The sequence below is a fragment of the Rhipicephalus microplus genome, chromosome 4, assembly GCF_043290135.1.
Source record: "Rhipicephalus microplus isolate Deutch F79 chromosome 4, USDA_Rmic, whole genome shotgun sequence".
In the NCBI taxonomy this organism is placed as follows: Eukaryota; Metazoa; Arthropoda; class Arachnida; order Ixodida; family Ixodidae; genus Rhipicephalus; species Rhipicephalus microplus.
The window spans coordinates 164472533-164496038 of NC_134703.1; the positions used below are offsets into that span (position 1 = coordinate 164472533).

The 23506-nt window shown below is 44.2% G+C and overlaps 1 protein-coding gene across 1 annotated transcript in view; it reads right to left on the minus strand.

The window, feature by feature from the left end:
- Window positions 1-22167, minus strand: part of unpg (homeobox protein unplugged) — a 65317-nt gene extending 43150 nt beyond the window's left edge. The window contains exon 1 of the mRNA XM_075893823.1: window positions 21810-22167. Coding sequence (XP_075749938.1) covers window positions 21810-22059 — 250 coding nt within the window. The 5' untranslated portion in view covers window positions 22060-22167. The remainder of the gene's footprint in view (window positions 1-21809) is intronic.
- Window positions 22168-23506: the final 1339 nt, after the last annotated feature.

Sequence of the window (23506 nt, forward strand, 5' to 3'; positions counted from 1 at the left end):
TTCCAAGCTACGTTAATAAATTGCTATTTTGTGGCATGCGTGCTGAAAACGAACGTCATAGATATATCAGATTTGTGCATTATTATTTTGAATTCAACGACTGTTTTCTCTTTACCTGGTAATTTCCTCTGCGGTCCCTGACGTGTCGTTATTAAGCAACTCGGCCTTCTGCATCAAACTATTGCCGAACATGTAGATATAGTTGCTAAGAATGCTGAGGCAGAAACCTTGGGAAAATTTTGTTCAACTCAGGGAGTGATAGAGACTACCTTGCTGTCGCTTGGTTGAAATTAAAGGGAGAGGAGCGATGTTTGCTGTAAAACCGAGTTACTTCGAAGTAAGTCGCGGTGTCGTTTGTGTTTAGAAATTGTGCTCAGTGCCGCTATTAAGCGAATGGAGAAGTGATCTTTTTCTCTTAGTGAAATCACCAGCTTTATTTATTTTTAAAGCGAGAGCCTTGTACGCTTCGTTATTATTAAAGTCCCACGCCTCATGGCGTTGGACTTTTCTGATAGACCTATCGTGCATTTATAGCGCTGAGCGAGGTGCGCGGCAGAAAGTTTGTAAGCAGTGAGGGGGCGAAGAGGGGAAGACGGACTATGGTTTAGGTGATTCGAAGGTATAATTAACGAACAAGGTGACTCAAACGAGTGTTACGGTGAATTAATGCAGTAAATGTGTGCAAGTCAACAATATATTATTTACCGTGAATGATATTTTAATGTGGTGAAGCCATTTCAAGGTGCGCCAAGTGGCAATGAGCACCTCAGCGATGAAATTTCCACATGGTTACCTAGTGGTAAAGCAAAGGGCACCGTAATAAAGCAACTAACTTTGCTATTGAGCGAGAAAGTCAAGGTGTATAAATGTGTGTTTCCTGAAAGCACATATAGGCATTTGCCTATGCTCCCTTGGCGCTGCTGCCTTATGGCGCTGTAAATGTCCATCATACTGTTTTCTGATGTATACGTCTCTGTTGACAGCTATTATTTTTAGGTACAGGAACCTTCCCGAGTCTGAATAAAGGACAAGATGATCATTTTACGGAAGTTTTGCCCAATGAGTGCAGAACAACGGCAACAGATATCGGGGTGCACCAGCGTGGACGTGTACTCTTTGGCGCACGTTCACTGCACATATCCACACTATTAAGTTACATGTTTACAGCAATCTTATTTTGTTTCCTAGCTGACTCAGTAAAACGTGAAACCCTAATGTACCAGGCGAGCGCTGTCGAACATTTCGTTGCGTTACCTGAGCCCCCGAGGTCTGCCTCCGCATGCGCACACTTCGATTAATGCACCTGGACCCTCCAGATGTTGCATATCGCCACTAGAGATCGTCCCAGCAGACAAAATTGGAATGATAATTTGGAATGGGGCCTAATGCTCTGGTGGGTGGTGGTAGTGGACACTCAAGCCCATGGGTCTGTTGTCGCCAGCGAAAAAAAAAATGTCAGTGGTTGTTTTGCTGGGCTTAGTGTATAAGGTACAGTATTGCTATGCAGAAAGTATGTTAGCACGGCATTCATTAGCAGCAAGTGCGAGGCTATCGAGGGGCTAACATTTCTAACAAATTACACTGAAAGCTCGTAAAGGCATTTTGCTTGAATATGTGAAAGTGGGCAACACCAATATAGCTATAAATGTCCTTGCAGGGCGTGTATAATTCAATGCGCATAAATCTAAAAGCTCGGCAATGAGTGGCGACGCATCGAGCATCTTTTCGCACATTTAGAGTAGCCGGGCTACGCGGGAGGACGATTTGCCAAATAAAAAAAATTAACTCTCCAAGGTATAGTGCCATTGGCGACGTATGTATACTTCATGCAAAGGCGCCTAATGGGCCGTGTCACGCAAGAAGGCGTGAATAGGCAGCGCGTCGCGTTACATGGTGCCATCACAGTCTTCGAATTCATCTCGTCTCCGATAAGCGAGCTCGCAGTTTGTTGCGTTCGAATGTCATTTCGGGTGAGTGCGTTTCAAATGCGCGAATAACTCACTCTGAAAGGTGGTCGTGCATGGTGTCTGGCCCGTATCACACGACAGCTATTTCAACGTGGCAGTTTTGTCCGCAAAAATTATGCTTATTCCATGCATATAGTAATGACTTCATTTGGGAATATCGTACAGCGTGTGCACCTGGTTCCGTGTCACAAGATTGTTCACGGCTGCATCATAACTTTTTTTTTGTTTTTGCCGTCGCGTGCGTTTTCGGTGTCGTTGCTTCTAGTCGTTAGAGTGTTTGCTCGTTTCGGGGGAATGCGTTTCTTCGATTCAATAAAGTGACGTGCACTTTAAACGTACCATCCGAACTTCCGGTTTTTGCTATGCTGTGGAGGGACTTGTTCCATAACGTGTCACTTTGCAATTTAAGCGATGCAGTCATCTTTTTCTCTTGCTGCAGACAGAAGGCTTATGGGGAACATAGCGGCCTACATGATAATAATATATTTACCATATGAGGATAACAATATAGTTAAGCCCTTCGGGGCACTTTTCATAATTCGGCTATACGATTGATCCGAAACTATGTATACGTATATCTATCACTTTTCGTGCAAAGTATGAGAAAATACGGGAGCGACCATCTATCTCATAGTGTATTCCAGCTAGCATTACTCTCTCATGCTGCATTACGTCTTCACAAACAGTGACAGGCAAACGGTGGCAACGGATGGGAATAGTGACAGACTGAACTGAGCAGTTTACAATAAAAGTTTGCAAGTCACTGTATAGTAATATAGCCAAAGCTGATGAACAACAAGGAAAAAAGCAAAAATCACTGCCATATTCACAAAGTGAATGATGTTAGAGGAGCTTGCTCGTAGACGATCGGATGACTCGTGAGTCGTATACGTAGACATCCCTAACCATCATATATAGACTTCACAACGTTGTTATATATCACTGGCTGTCACCGCAGGGCCATGGCGACGAGCCCGCTGCGCTGCTGCCTTGGCGTCATAGGTGTTCATGCATGCGGCTGGGCGGTAACAAAGAATGTTCAGTGCGTGAGCTCCCGGCGAAGAGAAAGGAAGCGCACGTACCGAGATTGCTGCGCACCGCCTTGCGTGCATATCTAGGGAGCATTCTTGAAACTACCGGGAAAGCCGGCGACTTAAGGGAGCATTTCTAAAATCACCGGAGAAGTGTAGACGCCGCCGCCGGGCAAGGCGCGAGCATATAAGCTTGCCAAGCAAGCTCCTAAAAGGAAAACTGGAAGCAAGCTTGCACAAAAAATGTTACATTTCAGTTAATAATTAAGCTCAACACAGACGCACTACTTGCGGCTACATATGGCTACTTATATGTGAAGTGTGTCACCACGACACACTCGTCATGGGCAGCACACTTGATAGCTCGAAATACTATAGCGGGATGCTCTTGAAGAAAGGGTCGCCGATTAAATACCCCGCTTTAGCGGAAAGTGAAATATTGGCTCGGCTAGTCGCGGAAACTCCCATATACTTCGATTTAACTGTTCGGCGAAGAAGACCAAATGGTCAGAATCGATCTGCAGTTTCTCACTATGCCTGCATCACAATTGAAAGGTGGTTTTGGTACACTTAAAGCGCAACAATTATGATCTACTTCCTGTTCACACCAGAGTGCAACGGACGCATATTGTGCTTGCGTGTTCTTGTGTCTCGCGCACAGCAAAATTTGTAAATTAAATAATCAAATGTTCTTTCAAAACGTTTTACGACTAGATTTTCCGCAATTTATCACTGCAGCGCCCAATGAACACTGAGCAGCCTTGCGCTAAGCTAACAATAAAAGAAAAACAAAAAAAAAACGATACAAGAAGTTGTAATATTTGGCGCTTTTTTTTTACATGGTCGACTTCTCTTAGCAAATACTCTGGCAGCTGCTATAACAAATCACTAAATATTTTGGCATGCTGCTCTATTTCACTAGTGTGCTCGGTCACAGACTCCTTGGAAAACTATCATATGAGAACGATTGGCTGGATTCCGTACGGATGCATCAGATCAGACAACCAGTGGAGCCCCGCTGCCTCAATTACCAGGTCTATTTTTCATTTGAGGAAAACACCTTGTTGAGAGTGGTTTAAAATCGATGAAAGCCGGCTAGTAATGATAATGAAGTATCCAGTAGAAGCGTTCTATATAGGACGTTAATGAAACACGTACGCTGTTAAGAAATTATTGAAGCTTCTCTACAGATATCAGCTATATTTTATGTTTTTCGTGCATTAAAATTATCGTGAATCACTGGCGTGAAGTCAATGAAAACATGTCCAGACTAGTAAGCGGTATGGAGGAACGCAAATGTCATGAACGGCAACACCTTACTTGTGTCATAACCCCGGCCATAACCCCTAAACGCAGTACTCGGTTGTGTATACCAGTGACTGCAGCGACCACCACGTTTCGATGAAGGCAAAATGCAAACGGCACGCGTACTGTATCATATATTTGCACACGCTAAAGAACACCAGCCACTTTATGTCCACAGCTCTGAATGCGGCGTCTCTCATTGCGTTGGCCTATTTCGGACATTAAACTTCACAAACCATCAATCAGCCTGTGTTCTTGCTGGTAAAGGCTTTCAATGTATACCATGGTTCAACAACGTGATTGCCTCGAGCACTGCCAAAGAGCGTATCCCACATTGCTCCCATCATAGGCAAATCGGTCCGAATAAAATGTAGCAGTTGTATTCCACAGCCTCCACATCGTACTGCAATATTCTCTATCGCCAGGTAAGAATTGAGACAATGTTACACTTACCCTGCGTAATAGTTGCGGCACGCTGCGGTGCATACTATTTAGCGCAAGCTGTTGAAACAGCCCGCTGTTTCGATATCATGTATTCAAGAAGTCATTTGCTATATAGGAGATTGCCGGCAAGAGGCTTCGTTTACTTTCCTCTGTTTCCTGTTGCAATGTCCGACTGAATTTTGCAACCCAAGCTATAGTTTTTCACAAAGCATCCATCTTTACGTTATCAGAGTTTCCCGACGCTGCCACACCAGCCTAAAAAATATCCCATATAAGACTTGCATGTATTCAAGAGGAGGCTACATCGAACGCCTTAGTGTCCACATTTACGTCCACGCACAGGCATTCCTGTATTTCAAGCACAAAATGAACTTACTCGCGAGACTGATATAAGTCTTTCCCATTACAGTCTGATATTATACCTGTCGAATGCACAGCCGGCTTGCACTTGAGAAGCAAGCTCGGTGAGCAGCCACAACAAAGCGGCGTATAGAGCGGCGTACCTGGCCGCCGGGCAAACGCTATACCGCCCAATTAAAGCGGCGTGGCGGCCGGCACGACCGCGAAATCGCGACTCCCCAAAGCGTGTATGCATAAGCGCGAAGCGGAAGCTTATCGAAGCACGCGTTCAACGCGGTTTTCGCGTCAATTATCCGCAATCATTGCCTCGGCGCAATCACGCGCCCGGACCAAAGACGAGAACTCGGTCCCGCTTAAGCGTGAATGCCGCGATTATTTTTTCAGGAACCTCCACGAAAGCATGACAACCAATCCGGCAAGAAGGGAGCCCTTCGCAACTTTAGTTTTGTGCATAACCATGGGCACTCGATGCACATGCGCGCTCAGCAGGGGGCATATTCGCGTCAGGGAACGTTTTCTCGCTTTTTTTCCCTGTCCTATGAATTATACGCATTTCCTGTTTTTATTTCATATCTGTACATAAATGAACGAATGAATGTTTTTCATTTCACACATATCCTAAACAAAATATGCACAAACTATATGGTCCCATAGCCAAACGCTAGTGCAGGATCCCATTGAAAGCGTACATAACAGAAACTGTAATATTTCTAGTTAATATAGGCAGAAGTAAACAATTCAAATTGACATGATCATACAAGAAATAACGGTTATCTGCAGATAACAGTAACCGAGCTGAATTCCACAGAGCAGACAAAAAAAGTAGTTAACACAATATTTGGTCTTTATAGGCGTACAGAACTGCAAAATGAATCTTGTAGTTACAATAATAGTTACCATATATATAACAGTGGTGCAAGAGATGGAATACAAATAGAACTTATCTGTGCATGCTCAGGGAGCGCACGTAATAGCGCCCGCATGCCCGATTACCAGGTGGTGCCCCATACTTGAGCATGGCGGAAGAGTTTTGTTTCTGCCTTCTTTTCTGCAACTCTCATATTTTTCAGTAGTTAATGAGCGTTCACGTTGTCTTGTTATTCTCCTGCGTCCACGTTCGCACTCCCATTTCTTATTGTGATCATTGCTTTTCAAGGCCCGATATAAAAATACAGGGAAAGTTAATGATAAGACTATTTTATTGGTGAACGCTTACAACTTTAATTATCTGCCTCAAACACCGCCACGAAGACCTGCGGCTTTGGGCCGCCAGGGCCACTTCTAGAGCGCTCGTTGTGACGTCACAGATAGAATAGTAGTGGAAAACGGCAGCTTTGCTTTCGCGACACCATTCGCATCGTCCCCCATAGCTGCACTGGTTCTTAGTCAAAATTTTACGATGCAAATTAGACACGAGAGGGCCACCGGGGGCACCGATTCGTATAGTTTGCTTGCGCGTATTATCAGGTCTTACCGCTTCTTTAAGCACCAAGCTTCGAAACAAAAGGAAGCGTGTACGTTGTCCACAGCAGAAGCGCAGGAAATGCGGTGTTCTAGCAGACAACACAACCCGGCATCCTATGAGTGACGTCATCACGCAGGTGGCGCAACGGTATGCCCTCGAGGTCAATAGAGAGAAATAGCAATTACCCTAAAAAGCTCTTGCTTACTTTTCCCATACCTTGTGCGTACGGCGCACACGCACTGTATGTCATATGGCGGCTGCCAAGAGCGCTCTTCTTGCACAAAAAGACTACACTCTTAAAAAAAATGGAGTGACGTACTCTCCATTTAGGGAGAAACGGCGATGTCCCCAATGTTCGTCTTCAAATAGAGAAACGTTGCTCCCTCATCCACGGAGAAACACGTTTCTCCTTATGAAAATCAACATGGCTGCCCCCCGACGAAGCGAGTAGGCTTAGCAAATGCAACGATTCTCGACTGGTAAGGAGTACACGGCACTGAAAGTTACAAAAAACGGTCCCGCTGAGCTTAATATTGAAGGAAATTGTTATAAAAACAAGCAGACGAACCTGTGGCGGTGAACACATCGCGAAAGAGAACGATGGAGCAAGTACGTTTCGTTCGGTCAGCGAAGCCACGTTCACTCCGAAAGACACGGTTTCTGCAGAGCCCTCACCTGAAGAGTGCATGCTAGGCTTGCTGTATTTATTTCTCGCAGATTCACATAGTGTAGCGACGTTATCCATGCGCTTACGGGTCCGCAGGTCACGAGATGTGCCTCCAAACCGTACACTCGATCGCAGCGAAACCATTCCGAATCCGTAGTGCAGCTTTGATAGATAGATGTTCAACAATATATAAATGGCTGGAGGTGTGAGAGCGTCAAAGCAATGAAGTAGGTGGTAGGTGGCGCCATCTAGAGGGATTGTTCAAAGTTAAAAGTTGCCTACTGCGACGTTTGTTGTTATCACCCACTATCACGGCTTCCTTGGGGATATTTTACGCATCAACCCATTCAAGACCACTTACGGACACCGAAAGCCATTATGTGCTGATGCAATCTATATAGCTACACATGCACACATGATCACATAGTACACAAATAGTACGCAACAAGTACACTAGCGTATACGCTAACAAGTACGCAACAAGAGCACAATCAACCATTCAAAACCAACGGCTTACAGCTCGCCGTGTTTACTCACACTCTACTGTGAAAGCACGCCAGCTTATATAGCAATGAATTTCAACTGACATGAGTGGCACAGGTTACAAGTAGGTTTCTTTACACTTTTTTTCACGTTTTTTATCAATACCACAACATGCGCACACGTAAATATATTGTATCTGATGCTTAGGTAAACCTTAGTTAATCAATGGTTGCACAGTAATGAACGGAATAATTACTAGAGCTTATCAGGTTTTCACGAAGGCGGATGCCCCAAGCCGTGCTTAGAATGCCCACGGCAATTTGAACGCTGCGCCATCTGTCGACCACTGCCACAGTTACTTTTTTTTTTTTTTTGAAGCCTCTGAGAGTGCAAACACTTGCCACGCGTTAGCCATTTTGGAGGTCACGTTTTTTTTTTTTCGTTTTCTTTTTGTTACTTCGAGAGGGCGCAGCATGCAGGCCAAACTTTGTCTCTGTCGTGGTAGGTGTTCTGTGGTCACGTCGACCTCGTTTAGTTGTTTCGTCTTAACGTTTGCTTATATTCTTTTTACGTGCGTACCACAAGTGTGGCCGTTAGCCATGGATATAGTACACCACTAGCCCTTCAATTACAATGTTTTAATGCGGTAAGGACCGTCCTAGCAGTGTATACGTACGTTACAACGCGGGTCTTGCGAGATAAATAAGCGATGACCTCGCATCCGACGGTATTTTTTCGTGAGCCATGACTGTGGCTGTTGGCGTCGCGGGAGCTCTCATACTTGAGTGGAGGAACTATCGCTGCAGTGCGCAAGTTTACTATAACTTTATAGAATGTTGTGCCTGCATACTTTTCTGCTTCAGATGCCTCTCGCGATTCGCCTCGCGTGTTAACTTGCAATCATAGTGCGTGCCACAATTTTGTTGTTAGCGCTGTGGCTGTAGTGGTTATTACTCTGGATTCGGAATACTCTTTTCACAAAGGTGAGTGAGCGTTAGTATTTACTTGCTGTGCACAGCTGCTACTAGAAGTGCATTTTGTGTTGAGTTTCTCACGACAAAGGAGAATCATGGACGAGAAAGACGTAAGTAGGAAGGAATTATGCTCGCGTGCATAATTCCTTCCTACTTCTCAGTGCTGGCATGGGCAATTCAAAACGAATGCGGTTGAGAATTTGGTTTAACCTACAGAAGTCATTGGTTCACTTTTCACAAACGTTTAGTTATGATGATGTTTAAAATGTTCCTGATGGTTTTAATCTATTCTGGCGAATAAACGCTCGGTGAAACTTCGCAGCCTGTTTCCCTTTGTGCTTTCACCTGCCGGGGTAGCATAGCCTTATTGGGTGTCGTGTGACTATGCTGATGGACGCAGGTACGACTTCCGGCCACGGCGGCCGTATTCGAATGGGGGTAAACTGCAAAGAACATCCATATGGTGGTAGTGGCACGTATAACTCTATCAATTGTATATGATCGTACTTTCACGCATGGAGTGGTATCAAGTTTCCTACACTATTGAAAAAATAAGTATGATGCTTTTTTACGCGCCTCGTTGAATTCATGAGTGCTGTTGGTGCCGTGCGAAACTAAAAAATGCGTGGGCTTACCAAGTATGTCGACACCAAAAAAAATCATTATTTTTTTTTACTCTCTAAGGTAATCGATAAAGCAAGACTGCTTGGGAAGCAGAGCTCCTTGTATTCGTGACAAATTGGTAGTATGAAACAACACGAGACACACATGGAAGTGTGCGGAGCATCGTGCGAGTGCCTGACGATAAAAAAAAAAAGAGAGGCTTTTACTCTATACTAATAAAACAAAAGAAAACGTCATTCCTGCATTGCTTACAACAATCTTAGGTTAAAGCAATCGCTCGCGACTGGCCGCGGGCGGCTATAGGCTTGGCGTGCGCATGCGCGCGAGCAAGACCCCCGTGATTGAGGAGTAACTTGAACGCTGAAGGAGAAACGTTTCTCCTTTGGTCCTTGCCGCGAGAGGGCGCGGCAGGTAAAGCGCCCGAAAGGGAGGAAGTCGCTGCGCCGAAGGAGGAACGGAGCCCGTTTCTCCATTCTCGCTCCCTTTTTTTTTAGAGTGTATTCGTTCACTCAAATTAGGAACGATACATTCAAAGAGGACTGCGAAGTGTGGTGGGTGCATTAGACAGGCTTTCTTAAGGTATTAACGCCATAACATTGTCTTTCTGGGCCAGTTGTAAAGTTATCATTTGCCGTCATCTATGAAAATAAAATTATAACTTCATGAAGCCAGTCAACAAATAAATCTGAAAACAAGCATGCCCTTTAAAAATCACACCCTCAGCGAATGCACGAAAGTAGCGGACGAAACGTTAAGACAAGGAGCGCTAATGCGATATAACACAAAGCTGTATTTGTGACATTGTTGTCCGGTGACTGAATATAATTTATGATTGATCAAGTTTGTCAGAAGTCTAAGCAACTTCCATAGGTGAAATCAGTACAACACAACGAATATCAAGGTAAATTGGAGATGTAATTACTAGCAAACTTGTAGGCACAGGGATGAAGCTGAATTAGCAATAAGGCACGTACAGGTATACAGTTTTGACTCTATATATACACTCTTAATCTGGTCAAGCTTAAAAGGCAAAATATAACCACGAGTAAATGCGCCGCAGAGTGGGGGGGGATATGACCTGAATAAAAGTGTTTTTGAACGCCGTAGTCTTTTTTTTTTGTTTCCTCATGTGTTCTTTTCTGACACTGCAACCATCATCGCAGCACGCTTCGCTGTGTTCCGCAGGTGCATTGCAGATAATTCGCAATAGCGCAGTTAGCAACTGTCTTTCTTACAGAACCAAAATGAGCCAAGCCCAGATGCAATCATTGCGGTCTCCCCATTCTGGGCGTGGCCTTCTTTTACAATGACGTCACCGTCAAGAGAACACTTCTGTGTATACTGTGATGATACCATAGTGGCTAGAAGAATAGCGGTATGCCGCATGTTCACCTTCCATCAAAAAAGACAAAAAAATCTGAGTAGAAAAACTTCCGGTTGCCGTCATATGCGGGTATAGTCACAGGACAAGAACAGAAATGTCCCTTATGACGCCATTCTTAGAGCAGCACATCAGATTAGGTTCTAGTTCTGGCAGTATAGTGACGCTGGCGAAATGATGGAACCACGAAGCGGTATCACGGGTATCTGGCGCCCCACGTCTGAGACACGGGCCAACTATACGGGTGGCAAACAGAAATATTGGTGCAACGCTGGACAGAACCGTTCCCTTTCAGTGAAATTTCGGCAGTGGTATGGCGTCATACGTCGCGCTTCTTCTCAGGTTACTTTTAAGTTTCCTTGTTTTGATGGTGACCGGAAATTATGCTGCTTCGCATTTGAGAGTATATATAGATATATGGAAACACACGGCGGTGCTACAGCCATACTTTTCGTGTGCAGATAAAAATGATAACTGAAGTTTTATTCTGAATCCGTTCCCGCAGTTGTTTGGCGACATTCTGTGCTTGTTTTAGAGTGTTTTTTTGTTACTTCGTTGTGGCCACGCTGAAGCTAATCCGGGCCCCAACAGACAAACTGAGGCTTTTGTTTCAGGCCTTTCTCGGTAGATGTTGATATCTCAATGATTCTTAGAAAATTAGGACGCCGATAACAAACTACATTGAAGACATTTATGAATCACCAACTCCGTCAGCTAAAGTATTCAAGACACATCAGGAAGTGACGTAAAGAAGTAAAAAAGAGGCATATGGATTTCGAAGCTCAAGTTGCAGCAAAAAGAAGAGACTTGGTGATGTCCAAGCAAAAGGAATCAGATCGAGCAGACTGTTTATAGCATCGTGAGGTCCTAGTGAGGTATTTTCACAACCGTCGTGCTCAGTTATCGTCCCGCATCTATGTGAAGAATGGCTGTTCGTGGCACGACCACATATTTTTCAAGACATTCCACAACTTTAACAATGATGGCAACAATCCAAATTTGACCCACTATAACAAACGTGCATGACGCCTAAACCAAAAACACACTCGGGTGCGCTTATCGGTTAGGCTCGTACAATTGAACGTTGTTAAAGAACCAACATCGACACTATAAATTATCAGTTATAGCGAAATAAATGCGAAATTCGGGTGGTCATGGTAATTTTCAGTGACAGTTCATTCTTTTAAAACGAAACGCTAAATACGAAAAGCACCACGATATCGAGTCTGACTAATAAACATTTGGTTAGCGCGAGAATCAAAACTCGGAAGTTAGCATATAGAGAGCAATATAAATATCAAAGGGCAATCCACAAAAACTCCAGTCGTCGAGCGCCAAAAACGAGCTTGGTTTGTTCCTTCAACGCATAAACCGAAGCTTAATATGCCACAAGACAGGTAAGCATTAGCTATTTTATGATGTATAGCGTGGAACAACGAGGTTTTGTATATATGAAACGTTCGGGTGAGGCCGGAGGCCATTTTCGTCATTTCGTTTGCTTTTATCTGCACTGTCACAACTAATATCGAGTATAAGTAACTCATTACTGGTCTTGATGCTACCTCGTTAAAACGGCCTTCGACTGCATTTGTGAAACAAGTACTGGTCACTATAACTGTGGCACGTTCTCACTTCATTCATAAAGCGAGAAATATCACAGTTTCCCCGCAAGGGCCCCACGACGGATGTCGTCGCAACAAATTAAAATGTCACGCGAACAAAGGCTAGCAGCTTACTCTTTCAGGATGCTAGTTCTCGTAACTAAAAAAAAAACAACACGAAGCAGACAAAAACCCGAGCTGGCTTAAATTAACCAGGGCGCGGTGCTGTCAGCGTCGCGACCCAACTTGTATGCTGGCCATCTCTCAGACGCTATGATAGCTTCCCGATGTAAGACTGCAACATGTACAATTGTATTATCCCACAGTTGATCTCTGCAAATAAACGGCACGTGAGAGGTATACCACGCCTGGCCCGTCGAAGTGCGGAGTTCGTGACCGATGTATATGCGGCATTTCTCAGGGACCTTCGGACGCGTCTTTTACTTGGCAGAAAACGCATGTGCGTTCCATCTCCGCCTGAATAGCGATTGTCTACAGCCATCGCATGCACTCTCTTCTACATAAAACGTACGCTGGGCGAGACGCCCTAATCGATTTGAACTATCCATAACGGGAGCTCACGGCAGCATACGGTAACGGCATGCACTTACTGCAATATAAACTCTCGGGGAAATTATTGTAGGTGTTAACTAGGACTTCTATACCACCACATTTCGGTTGTAACTAAAGATCAGCGTTGCGTAACCACCTAGCAAGTACGTTACAAAGAGGTAACTATATCAGAAGCAGGACGTCTACACAACATCCACATGTACATACAAACGAAAGTGCATAAGCAAGTGAGCTGCAGCAACCAATGAAAAACAGGCGCTGAAGAGCGCCTCTGAACCAAGCCCCACTGATAGGTCCACGAGATAACAACCCAATAAAATTAGCGGAAATGACCTGATAAGTATGATACGTGTTTTAAACATCAGAATCAATGCAGAAAAAACAAATGCCCTTCACTAAGATTAACCATGGATACATGCAAACCCGATATTATCGTATACTAACGGAAGCCTGGGTTCATCCACAAATCGGGGACTGTAAAAATAATTGCCAATGCACATAATTTTTATGTTTAAATGTGACCGCCTAAAATATCACGATGGCGGCGTGATTGTGACAAACTTAAGACTGCTTTCAGATTTCCATCAGATTACATTCTCTTTTGATATTGCATGGACATTACAAAAAATTGTTGGCATATCCCACGTACAGGGGGAATCTATGATATGCGAAGCCCGAATGAGGAAAGTTGACATGTCACTGTATAGAATTAGCCCAACGTTACGAGGCGGACGGACGTATAGTACACATAAATGCAAGTAGAAATGTTATGCGAACTCGTGTATTAATAGTTTACATGAAAATACGTCGTTTATAGTCGCGTGAAGATGGTAACATTAACATTTGCAATATCATTATACCAGCTGTGGTATTTATATTAGGCCGTGCATGGCTTCCATGTCATGATCTTGTTTGCGCCAGGCATTTCTGTTCATCGTCAATGCACGCCACGTAATACTAAATTTGGTATGGGAATCTAGCAAAACGGCTGCGAAAGAGCTCTGAGCGTGTCATGTAGTCATGTTGTACATGACACGCATGTCATGATTATCATGTCTGGACGTTTCACTTAGCTTCGTCGTCTATTCATGTCACTTAAACCAAATTTGGCATATGGGAAGCTATCGAAACGGCCACGGGCTCACTATGAGCATAGTATGTAGTCATGTTTTACATGACACACATGGCATGATAATCATGTTTGGACGAGTGATTTACTTTCATCGTTCGTTCGCATCACGTAATATGGAATTTGGTATTTGTGAAGCTATAGTGAAACGGCCCCGAGTGCATCACGAGCGTGGCATGTACGCATACTCTTAGATTACACGCATGTCATGATTATCATAATTGCACCAGTCATATTCTTTCGTCATCCATTCACGTCACGTAACGCCAAGTTTGGTATATGTGAAACAAGTTAAACGACCACGAGCACACCATGACCGTTGCGTGTAGTCATGACTTACGTGACATGCATTTCCTGATTTCTACGGGCCTGTCACGTATGTTCGCCATGCAGTCATGTTATAGCAGACCAGTTTTTCAATATATCATGTGAACGAAAACACCGCAAGAGCAGCAAGACCGTGACTTGTAAATCGTGACATTCATCACATACATGTCATGATTTTCATGTTATGACTAGTCAGTCGTCATACAGTCATGTTGTGCCATACCAATTCTGGTGTAGATTTCGTTATCGAAACGGCCAGAAGAGTTAAAAGTCGTAGGCGGCTTGATCGGCATATAGAGACGATCCAAGTCACCGAAGTTCGCCAAGAAATGCTGCGCATTTAAAAAGACCAATTGCTCATCAAGAAGTACTATTGGGTTTGTGTTATCACCCCTTTTGTTGCACTTCAACTTTTTTAAGCAATTTGCAAAATTCAACGTACTACCCTCGTTCTATTTGCACGACACTTCCAATTGTACTAGTTGGAAAATTTGACACGCGGAATACTATATGGATAAGCGGATAAGTGAAGTGAACTAACTCATCCGTGGTGAAGAAATCTACAGGGTTGTGCGGGACCTTTCGGTGTGACCAAGGCTGCTTAATGCAATGAACGTGGCAACAAGTGATCCATGCGCACTAGCCCAAGCAGTGATATTGCCTTACACTGCAAGAACCGCGGCAGCCATTTTGTTAAGCTGGAATAAATATGATTCCTTTCTTAAACAAGAAACCAAAAACATATGTAGATGTCATCGATGCTCTCTTCATTGCGAAAAGAGCCTACATTTGTGTTAGTTGACTCTCATCAGCCTTATCGTGTAAAGAAATAAATTTCTTAGACGGCCACCTCAGAATCCTTTCGGGATTGTAACACATATATGTGGTGCTGCCACATTATCGCAATTTGTATGATTATCATTTCGATGACTCCTTGTTAACGTTTACAAATCTTGTAACTTCAAGAAATAAACAAACTTGGACACCTGTGCTTCGTGTGCACGCGTGTTATGTTTCTAACGAGTTTTCTTGTTCGCGCAGTTTAAACATGTGTTCAAAATTGCTGAATGAACGAGAACAACAACATACCTTATTTTTTAAAAACACGCACACGTACACGTATACGCTCGAATGCCTCCCCCCCCCCCCTGCTCTCCCCATTGTTCTTACGTGATGCAAATTTTCATTTCGTTGTGAGGCCAAAGTGGGACTGTCAGAGCACGGCAGATGACCTCTGTTGTATTGACGCAGCTGGTGACACGCGTTGCTGAATACACTCATGAAAAAAATAAAATGTCGCGACGCAGCATGCTGACCTAACTTGCAACGCCAACACCACACTAAATTTCTTTCTTTCTTTCTTTCTTTCTTTCTTTCTTTCTTTCTTTCTTTCTTTCTTTCTTTCTTTCTTTCTTTCTGTTCTCCTTCTTCCTTGCTTTCTTTTTTCTTTCTCTCTTTCTTTCTCTCTTGTTTGCTTTCTTTCTTTGTTTCTTTCTTGCATTCTTTCTTGCTTTCTTTTTTCTCTTTTTCTTTTTTTCTTTCTTTTTAGGAGCGCAGTCCTTTTGGTCTTGCCATGATCCGCGTCAGGCGTAACCAGCAGTATCTTCCAACCAGTATAATATACGGCATGTCTCATAGAAGTACATGCAAACTGCAGTTGAGTGAGGATAATACAGATGGCACTGTACCGCTGCACTACGATTGGCTGCTGCGCGAGCTATGCCTGGATGCGCGGGGAACAAGTGCCTCTCTCAGTTTTCTGGATCGTCGCCGAACGTGGGGGATCGTTGGTAGGGCATGCGCGAAGCAGAGCGGCGGGCGCGGAGGGCCGCAATGACTCGTGCTCGTCGCCCGACAGACAGACAGACAGACAGACAGACAGACAGACAGACAGACAGACAGGCAGACAGACAGACAGACAGACAGACAGACAGACAGAGGACGGGCGCATGCACGGATGAACGGACGCACAGATGGACGGACGCTTCGTGCCCCTCATCATCGTTCCCTCCGTGCATATGCTTTCTTTCTCTCTCTCTCTCTTTCTCTCTTTCTTTCATCATTTTTTGAAAAATTGAAAAAAAAAGAACGCTATAGTTATTTTATACAGATGATATATGCAAACGAAAGCATATATTAACGTCTCAGGTATATAGTCGCCATAATGGTCTCTTTTCGGCTGAATGCACGTGTGCCAGTGCGTGGTAAACGTTACTGTAGTTGATTTCCCCCTATCGTAAGTTTGACTTGAACAATTAACTACCCAGAGTAATCTACAAACGCGCCTTATAGTGACCAACAGTCGTGCTGTTGGTGTACGACAATCGCACTGTTGATGAACGAGATAGTCACCAAAATTACCACCTTTGCTGCAAAAGTGAAAATAAGCAAACAAAACTAAAAATTCATAATTGTAAAAGCGACTTGTAGAAAAAAAAGGCCCAAATACGCTTATAAGCGTATTTGGCCCTTTTATATATATTGTGATGTAACAGTAAAGGCAACCTTTATTAGGCCCGGAAGACACGATGAAGCGACCACGCCCAAGGCACAGAACTCAGACAAGCCAAGTCCCCACAGCAGAAGAAGATGACGACCACTCATGATGATGAATATGTGTAAAGATAGAAGATGTGCTTAATGAATGCCTACAATATATATAATCAGCGGACTTATAGCAACTCTGAGCAGCAGTAAATTCTTGTTTTTGCTGTAGCGCGCACCTACAGTTATACGTAGTTTTTATAACCAAATACGTCGCGTGTGTTCTATGCTGGCAGTTGCTATGTATATTTTTAATCAGAAAAATGTGCTTTTAATTTAATAATAAATTTCTTATAGTAAATCCGTAAATTTATCTCAAAGCAAGAACACCCTGCTACGTAGAGTTTATTTGTTGCTTAGTTGGGCCGGAGTTTTCCAGTGACTTTCTCTGCTGCTGAACTTACTGAGCTATTACATTACAAAATGTCTACGTACGTTGTAAATAACAAGTAAAACATCTACATGAAGAGAACTGACCATAATGTCGAAAGCAGTCGAATACAGCATTTGTGATAATATCTACGCATGAATTCAGCAACAGAGTCAATAATTTATCGTAAATTGTAGATACCAACACTTACGTAGCGAATACAAATTAGGAAAAAGAGCACGCTTTTCATTTTTTTAAATAGTCAACTACTTATACTCAGCAACCTATAGTCTTTTTTCTCGGAACACTTTTAATAATTAACAAGAAGAAGATTAATCAGGAAGCTAATATCATCGGCCCTAACCACTCGAAGGGGGTGTCAGACAGATCTTTCCAAATTCCAAAACATATTTCTTGAACTCTGATGTAGCAGCACAAATTAAGCATGTTCCGCGTATTACTCATTCTCTGGGTAGTCAGCCCGGACGAACAAATAATTATTTTCTTTTCCCAAACGTGTGGCATGAGCTCGAGCTTTGAAGATATACATGCATCACTCCCTTCACGGGTTGTATCAAGAAACGCGAGGCTGCAGTGCGTGAACGCTGACACAAGCACTTCGCACTTTATCCATTTGAACGACATTTATTGAACAGTACTTTAATGATTTCACCCCTTGTGTCCCTCTATTTTGTATGATCCACCTGACGAAGCTCGAAGCCTGCTGTCAAGAGTACCGAATTGCTTACATTTTGCTTCAATTAGGTGCCGATACATGCTCACAAACATTTCCAAGGGAACTGATGGGAGCGAGTATTAACAGGTGCATGAACGGAATGCATGCGTATACCTGTATGCTCTTCATTTGCAAACGTACAGTAAGTGCGCTGACTCAGCTTTGGTTTTGAACAAAATAAACTTCGATAATGATGGCCGTGGCAGTGCGTCAAATCAACGCGATGCTATAGAGCAATTCCTTATACCTGATGATATGGAATTCGAATACGGATACAGTAAAATAAATCATTGTTTGAGTAAATTACCCAACCTCCATATAAGCCCCGTGGGAAACGATTCAACTTGGATGTCGTGAACGTTTCTAGACCAACATTGATCGAAGAGGAAGAGAGGAACGAAGTTGTAGAGGCAGAATTATTCGAAGGATATGATCCCGTGAACCATTGATTGAATTTCAGTCATGTGAGCTTATAGTGCATCACACATACAGTGTAAGCAAAAACTATCCGAGTTTAGGGTTTTTGTGGCTCATGACCTCTGAAAACTCTCTCGCGTTTAAAATTACTACCTCGTGTAGGAGTAAAAGGTGGTACATGACATAGTTTTACCACCACCTCTCAGGCAAGTACTAAAAGGATGTCAAAATCCAGTTTTACCACGTAGGGAGTTTTCTATCACGTGATTTTTAACCTGCGTTTCAGAGTTTATTACCACGTGACTGAAAGGTGCAGCTGCTTCGGTGGCTTTTGCCCCATGCCCCCCATTGTGACGCTCTCAGTGAATCATGAAGGTACGCGAAGACTACATATCTTTTTTTTTATCGCCGTGCCTCAGGACTGACCTCGAGTCAACGCACTTTCACTGGAACTGGCGGCTGCATAAGCACAACAAGCGAGAACAGCATTCTGTGAACGAAAAAGAAAAAAATACGGGGGGGGGGGGGGATCTTAAAAGAAGAAAAAAAAGAAAGAAAACCTGCTGTGGAAAGTTGTCCTGCATATTTTCGCAAATTGTTGGCTTTTGCTCACCGGTGCCCTTGGAGACAGACGGTGCAAGAAGCTCGGTGTCTGTGTGTCTGGTTGGGCTGATGGATCTCACGTGTTTCTACATCATCGAGCGATTGTGCGCTTCCGAGCGCCTCCGAACCTGCACGTCGCGGATATCTCGTTTCCGAGCCGAATCGCGAAGATCTGCCAGTGGTAACAAAATCAATCTGGTGTCATCGTCCGTGCTTGCCTACTGGAGAAGCAATAAGCAAAATGCTTCACTCTGTCGTCGGCACCGAGCCGCGGCCGCCAGTGACCAGTGGGAGTGTGTCGCCGGGGCAGGTGAAAGAAGCATCGCAAATATTTTGTTCCACAGTAGGCGATGTCTGCATGAGTAAAGTGCTGCCCGAATCGCCCACCTCATGCACCAACTGTTCTCAAACATGTAGCGCGAAGCCGATACGAGGCCGACGGAACCAACAAGCGGCTGCCGGTGAGCACGAAGAAAACCCGGACGGTGGTCTTTCGTTGGAAGTATGCATACACCGCCCCGTCCCCGTAAGATAGCGGTCACGTGTTCATTTGTGTCTGAAATGACGACGAAATTCGAACAGGATATGTGTTCTGTGATCGCCAGCTGTGTTTCATCGGATAGCCGTGCTCCTCGAAAAGGCCTAGTGCGCCGTCGGTAAGAAGCTTGTGTGGAGGCGTGCACCGCTCCACTACGCCCGTTGTGATAAATACGTGCTGCTACTGCGTTTGTGCACCGTCGCTCAATGAAAATCATTGAGCTACCATGGTTTGTGCGTACTTAGGTATATTTTATGGACTTGTGCATCCGCAGTGCTAACACGCGTGGGGCCATGAGCCCGGTGTGCCAAGTAATTATTGGATACTCAAAAAGGTGAGACCGGGTAGATTTAAAATAAAAGGTCAGTGTGACATTTAGTGCCCTGCAGCCCACCTTAAGTTTACGCTTGCACCTTCAACCGTTGTTGTTAATCAATGCAAAAAAAGAGCTCTCCTACCAGTACTACAGGGCCGGTCAAAAAGTCGTGCCTATATATACCGGATTGTCAAAGTGTAGTTGAGCAACGCGTGCAGTCTGTTCTAGTGGTGTATTATTCTGCATTTGTTGTGTGTGCGTGTTTGTCTGTATGTGAATCTATGTGTAACCAATTCTGCCGTTTAATAAATTCAATCAATTCTGCTATTTGATGAATTTTCAACTTTAAGCAAATTCACCCGTCAATTTTTATTTTTTATACTACCGGAAATAACTCCCGGAAACCACCTCAAAAACCTTGTGAAGGCAGTAAAAATTTACTCTCTCAATACTCGCTCAAAACCTCACTGGGGTAAATAATTACTACTCTCCCTACGTTCAAAAACTCAGTTAGGACGAGAGTAAATTTTTACCTCGGTAGTAGGTGGTAAAAGAAACCCAGGAAAGGTAGTGCGCTAGAGGACAAATGGTTTACCCAGTTTTTGAGGTTATTTCAGGTCATTTTCGTTTAGTGTGATATATAGTGTTCAGATTGGACGTACCGCGCAACACTATGAAGTGGCGCCATAGACGAACGCTGAGACACGTCGTTACTGATAAAGTTTTCGAAAAATACTGCAGACGCACCGTTCCGCATACTTATTTTGTCTTGAAAGATCACGGGAAATTTTCCGATTGAGTGTGCGATATACAGCTACAGGTATACTTCATGTCCGATGTGGGAAGGACAAACAACACTAAATTGGAGTAAATATGAAGCAGTTCAACAACCACTTCAGGTAATTTTTTCCCAAAGTTTGTAATACCAGTTACGAACAATCGAATCTCGTTGAAAAAAAAAAAGTGGAATCTGGTTTATTCAACTACACCTCGCACTGGGAAAAAGAACGTATCTTCAGAAATACGTATTATCCCACACATGGATCAGCAGCATCGTATTGACACCACACGAACTATCGGGTGCCATGATTGCTCTTTTATGGACAAACGCTGGCCTTCCTCGTAGTATATTAGCTCTGAACTGTTTCAGCACAATTGCAACAGCTGGGAACATGTCACATGCACGCCGTTTTCGGATCACATACTGCCAGCTAGAATACTGAAACAGGAAGTATGAGATATATAAAAATATCAATGAAAGCCGACTTACGCAGCCGTGTTATCAAAATTCAAATGAATAGGAGAAAGCATCAGCCGTATGAGAATACATTGCTACTGATAGCACGTCGGCTGGGAAAAGAAAAAGCAAGTGTATCATTGTTAAAAACGCATTTTGTGGAGTCGCAACAACTTGATTGCCTATAAATCTTCCCCATGCGAACACGGGAACATAATGTAAACGAGACTTTCGTGTTAAGGGATACGCCTGTTCCTGCTTATTAATTGCCCCAAATCATTCCTCATTCAATGCTGAAGACAGAGACTTGAAGAATTTATACCTCGCAAATTATTAGGGTACACGAAGAATTTTTATTCACTTTCTTCATCACGAAATGCATCGGCCGCCGTAAACAGAGGCAAGTATTAAACATATAAATGAACAAATACCCCACCCAATGCAGTATAGGACGGCACCATAAAAGCCTTCTCACAAAATTAAACGTGATATGATTCCTTTCATAGGCAGCTAGTCGAGATCATTATAGGCAGGGGTGGTCAATGTGATCTTCAACCTTCCCACAATCAACGAGAGCTATGGAGCCCATTGAGGAGACGATCACCGACCGATGCGGTAGTCAATCCCCGACAAGACTCGAGGGAAATTAATGAATAGGTGTCCTTCGAGTACAATCCCGGTTTTACGCCAACGCAAGCACCTCGTTGCCAAGCTTACCTGTTGCGGGCTCGCTCCTGGGCTCGCACCTGGGCGCGGCTACGGGAAAGAATCCGTGCGGTGTTTGCAGGGCGGCACGCATCATCCATTCGGCAGTGGCGGCGGGCCACATGCAAAGCAGGCTCGTCGGCGCCGCCGGCACGGCTGGCGAACTCATCAGCGCCTCGATCGAGAAGCCCATCCCGCGGTGGTGCTTGGGGGGAGGCGGCGGGGGCTCGCGACTCAGCGGCAACGGCTCCATTCCTCGCATGGCCGACGACACCGGTAGACGCACGCGCGATGGCAACTCCGCTACGCGGCCGCTTTCGCACGCTCTGCTCAACCACCGCGACGACCACCACGCTCTGGCCTGCGCTAGCTACGGCGGCTGAGGCGCGAAAGCAGGGCCGTTCCCCGGCGACGGACCGCCTTTTCGGCCCAGGCACCGCCCTCGCCAACCGCGTGCAGCTGACGTCAACGGCGCGCGCTCGCACAACGCTGCGATGGCCTCACGCCCGGCCTCCTGCTGCTACCCAGCCAGGTGTACTGGCCCGGCCCGCTCGACGCGACCCGTGGGCTGTTCCTCGGATTTCGCACGCTCGCTCGAGGGGGTTCACCCCTCTAGCGGGTTTCTTTAAAAGACGCCTATACAGAGAGAAGGAGGTTGGATGAAAAAAAAAAAAAGTTTACCCACCTTGTTATTGACCTCTCCACCATACTGTTCTCTCCCGGAGAAAAGTTAAGCGTAGACGAAGGGCGCTTGATCTCTGGTACAGGATCAGGTCAATTACGTTTACGTCTGTCAACTTAATGGATCAGTGATTTATCACCATTTATGTGGCATTTTTCCGATTGGTCAATTTACAGTTGGACATTGATTTCATAACCAAGCGGGGGGGCGAGGAAGAGGGCTATGGGGCGATGTTGAACACTTGCTCTACAGTTGTACCACATATTTTCATTAAATATGCTCTGTCGGTTGGTTTCCATGACCATGCAGTTGACCCCAATATCGCGCTTATTCACGCTATATGAAGTTATTAAAAAGGTCGCTTGTGGTTTACTTTCTTTTATAATGTTTTCCGATCACATGTTATAGCCCGTTGTCACAACGTATTCTGTTAGGGGGGTACTTCGTTTTCTTTCTCTGTAATTGCTGAGTATAAGTTGCTGAGCATAAATTGAACGTATAAGTCAAAGGACATTTTCCGTGTAATGAACTGTCTTGTGCATAACCAGCTTAGGGTCGTAAATGCTTATAAAGCAGGATTCTTTGTGACAGCTCTCGATGGGTGGATTTTGCAAAACACTAATACAGTGGTACAACAGAATTTTCGTTTCCAAGAGTGTTCCCAGAAAAAGGACCCAACAGGAAGCGTTTCAGCTGTCAGAGCATCTGGGTCCTGATCGCCTTGAAAAGAGCGTACGGCAAACAATACGGTGTCATCTTGACCTATTCTTCATTGTCACAACACAAGAACCGAAAGTATACCTTTGCGAGCAATAATTTCAGGAACTTGACAGCATAAGGTGTCTGTTCTGCAAAGTATGCTGTCAACTTTATGTCTTAATAATCCACATTTACTCGTGCATTCTGAAGAAATAGTTTTAATTCTAATGGTGACCCTGAAAATTTTAAGGCAATCAGTAGAGACGTCGATGACTTGTTTTATTGCATTTTAAACAGGCCCAACTAATGTGCAGTGTAAAAGAAGCAG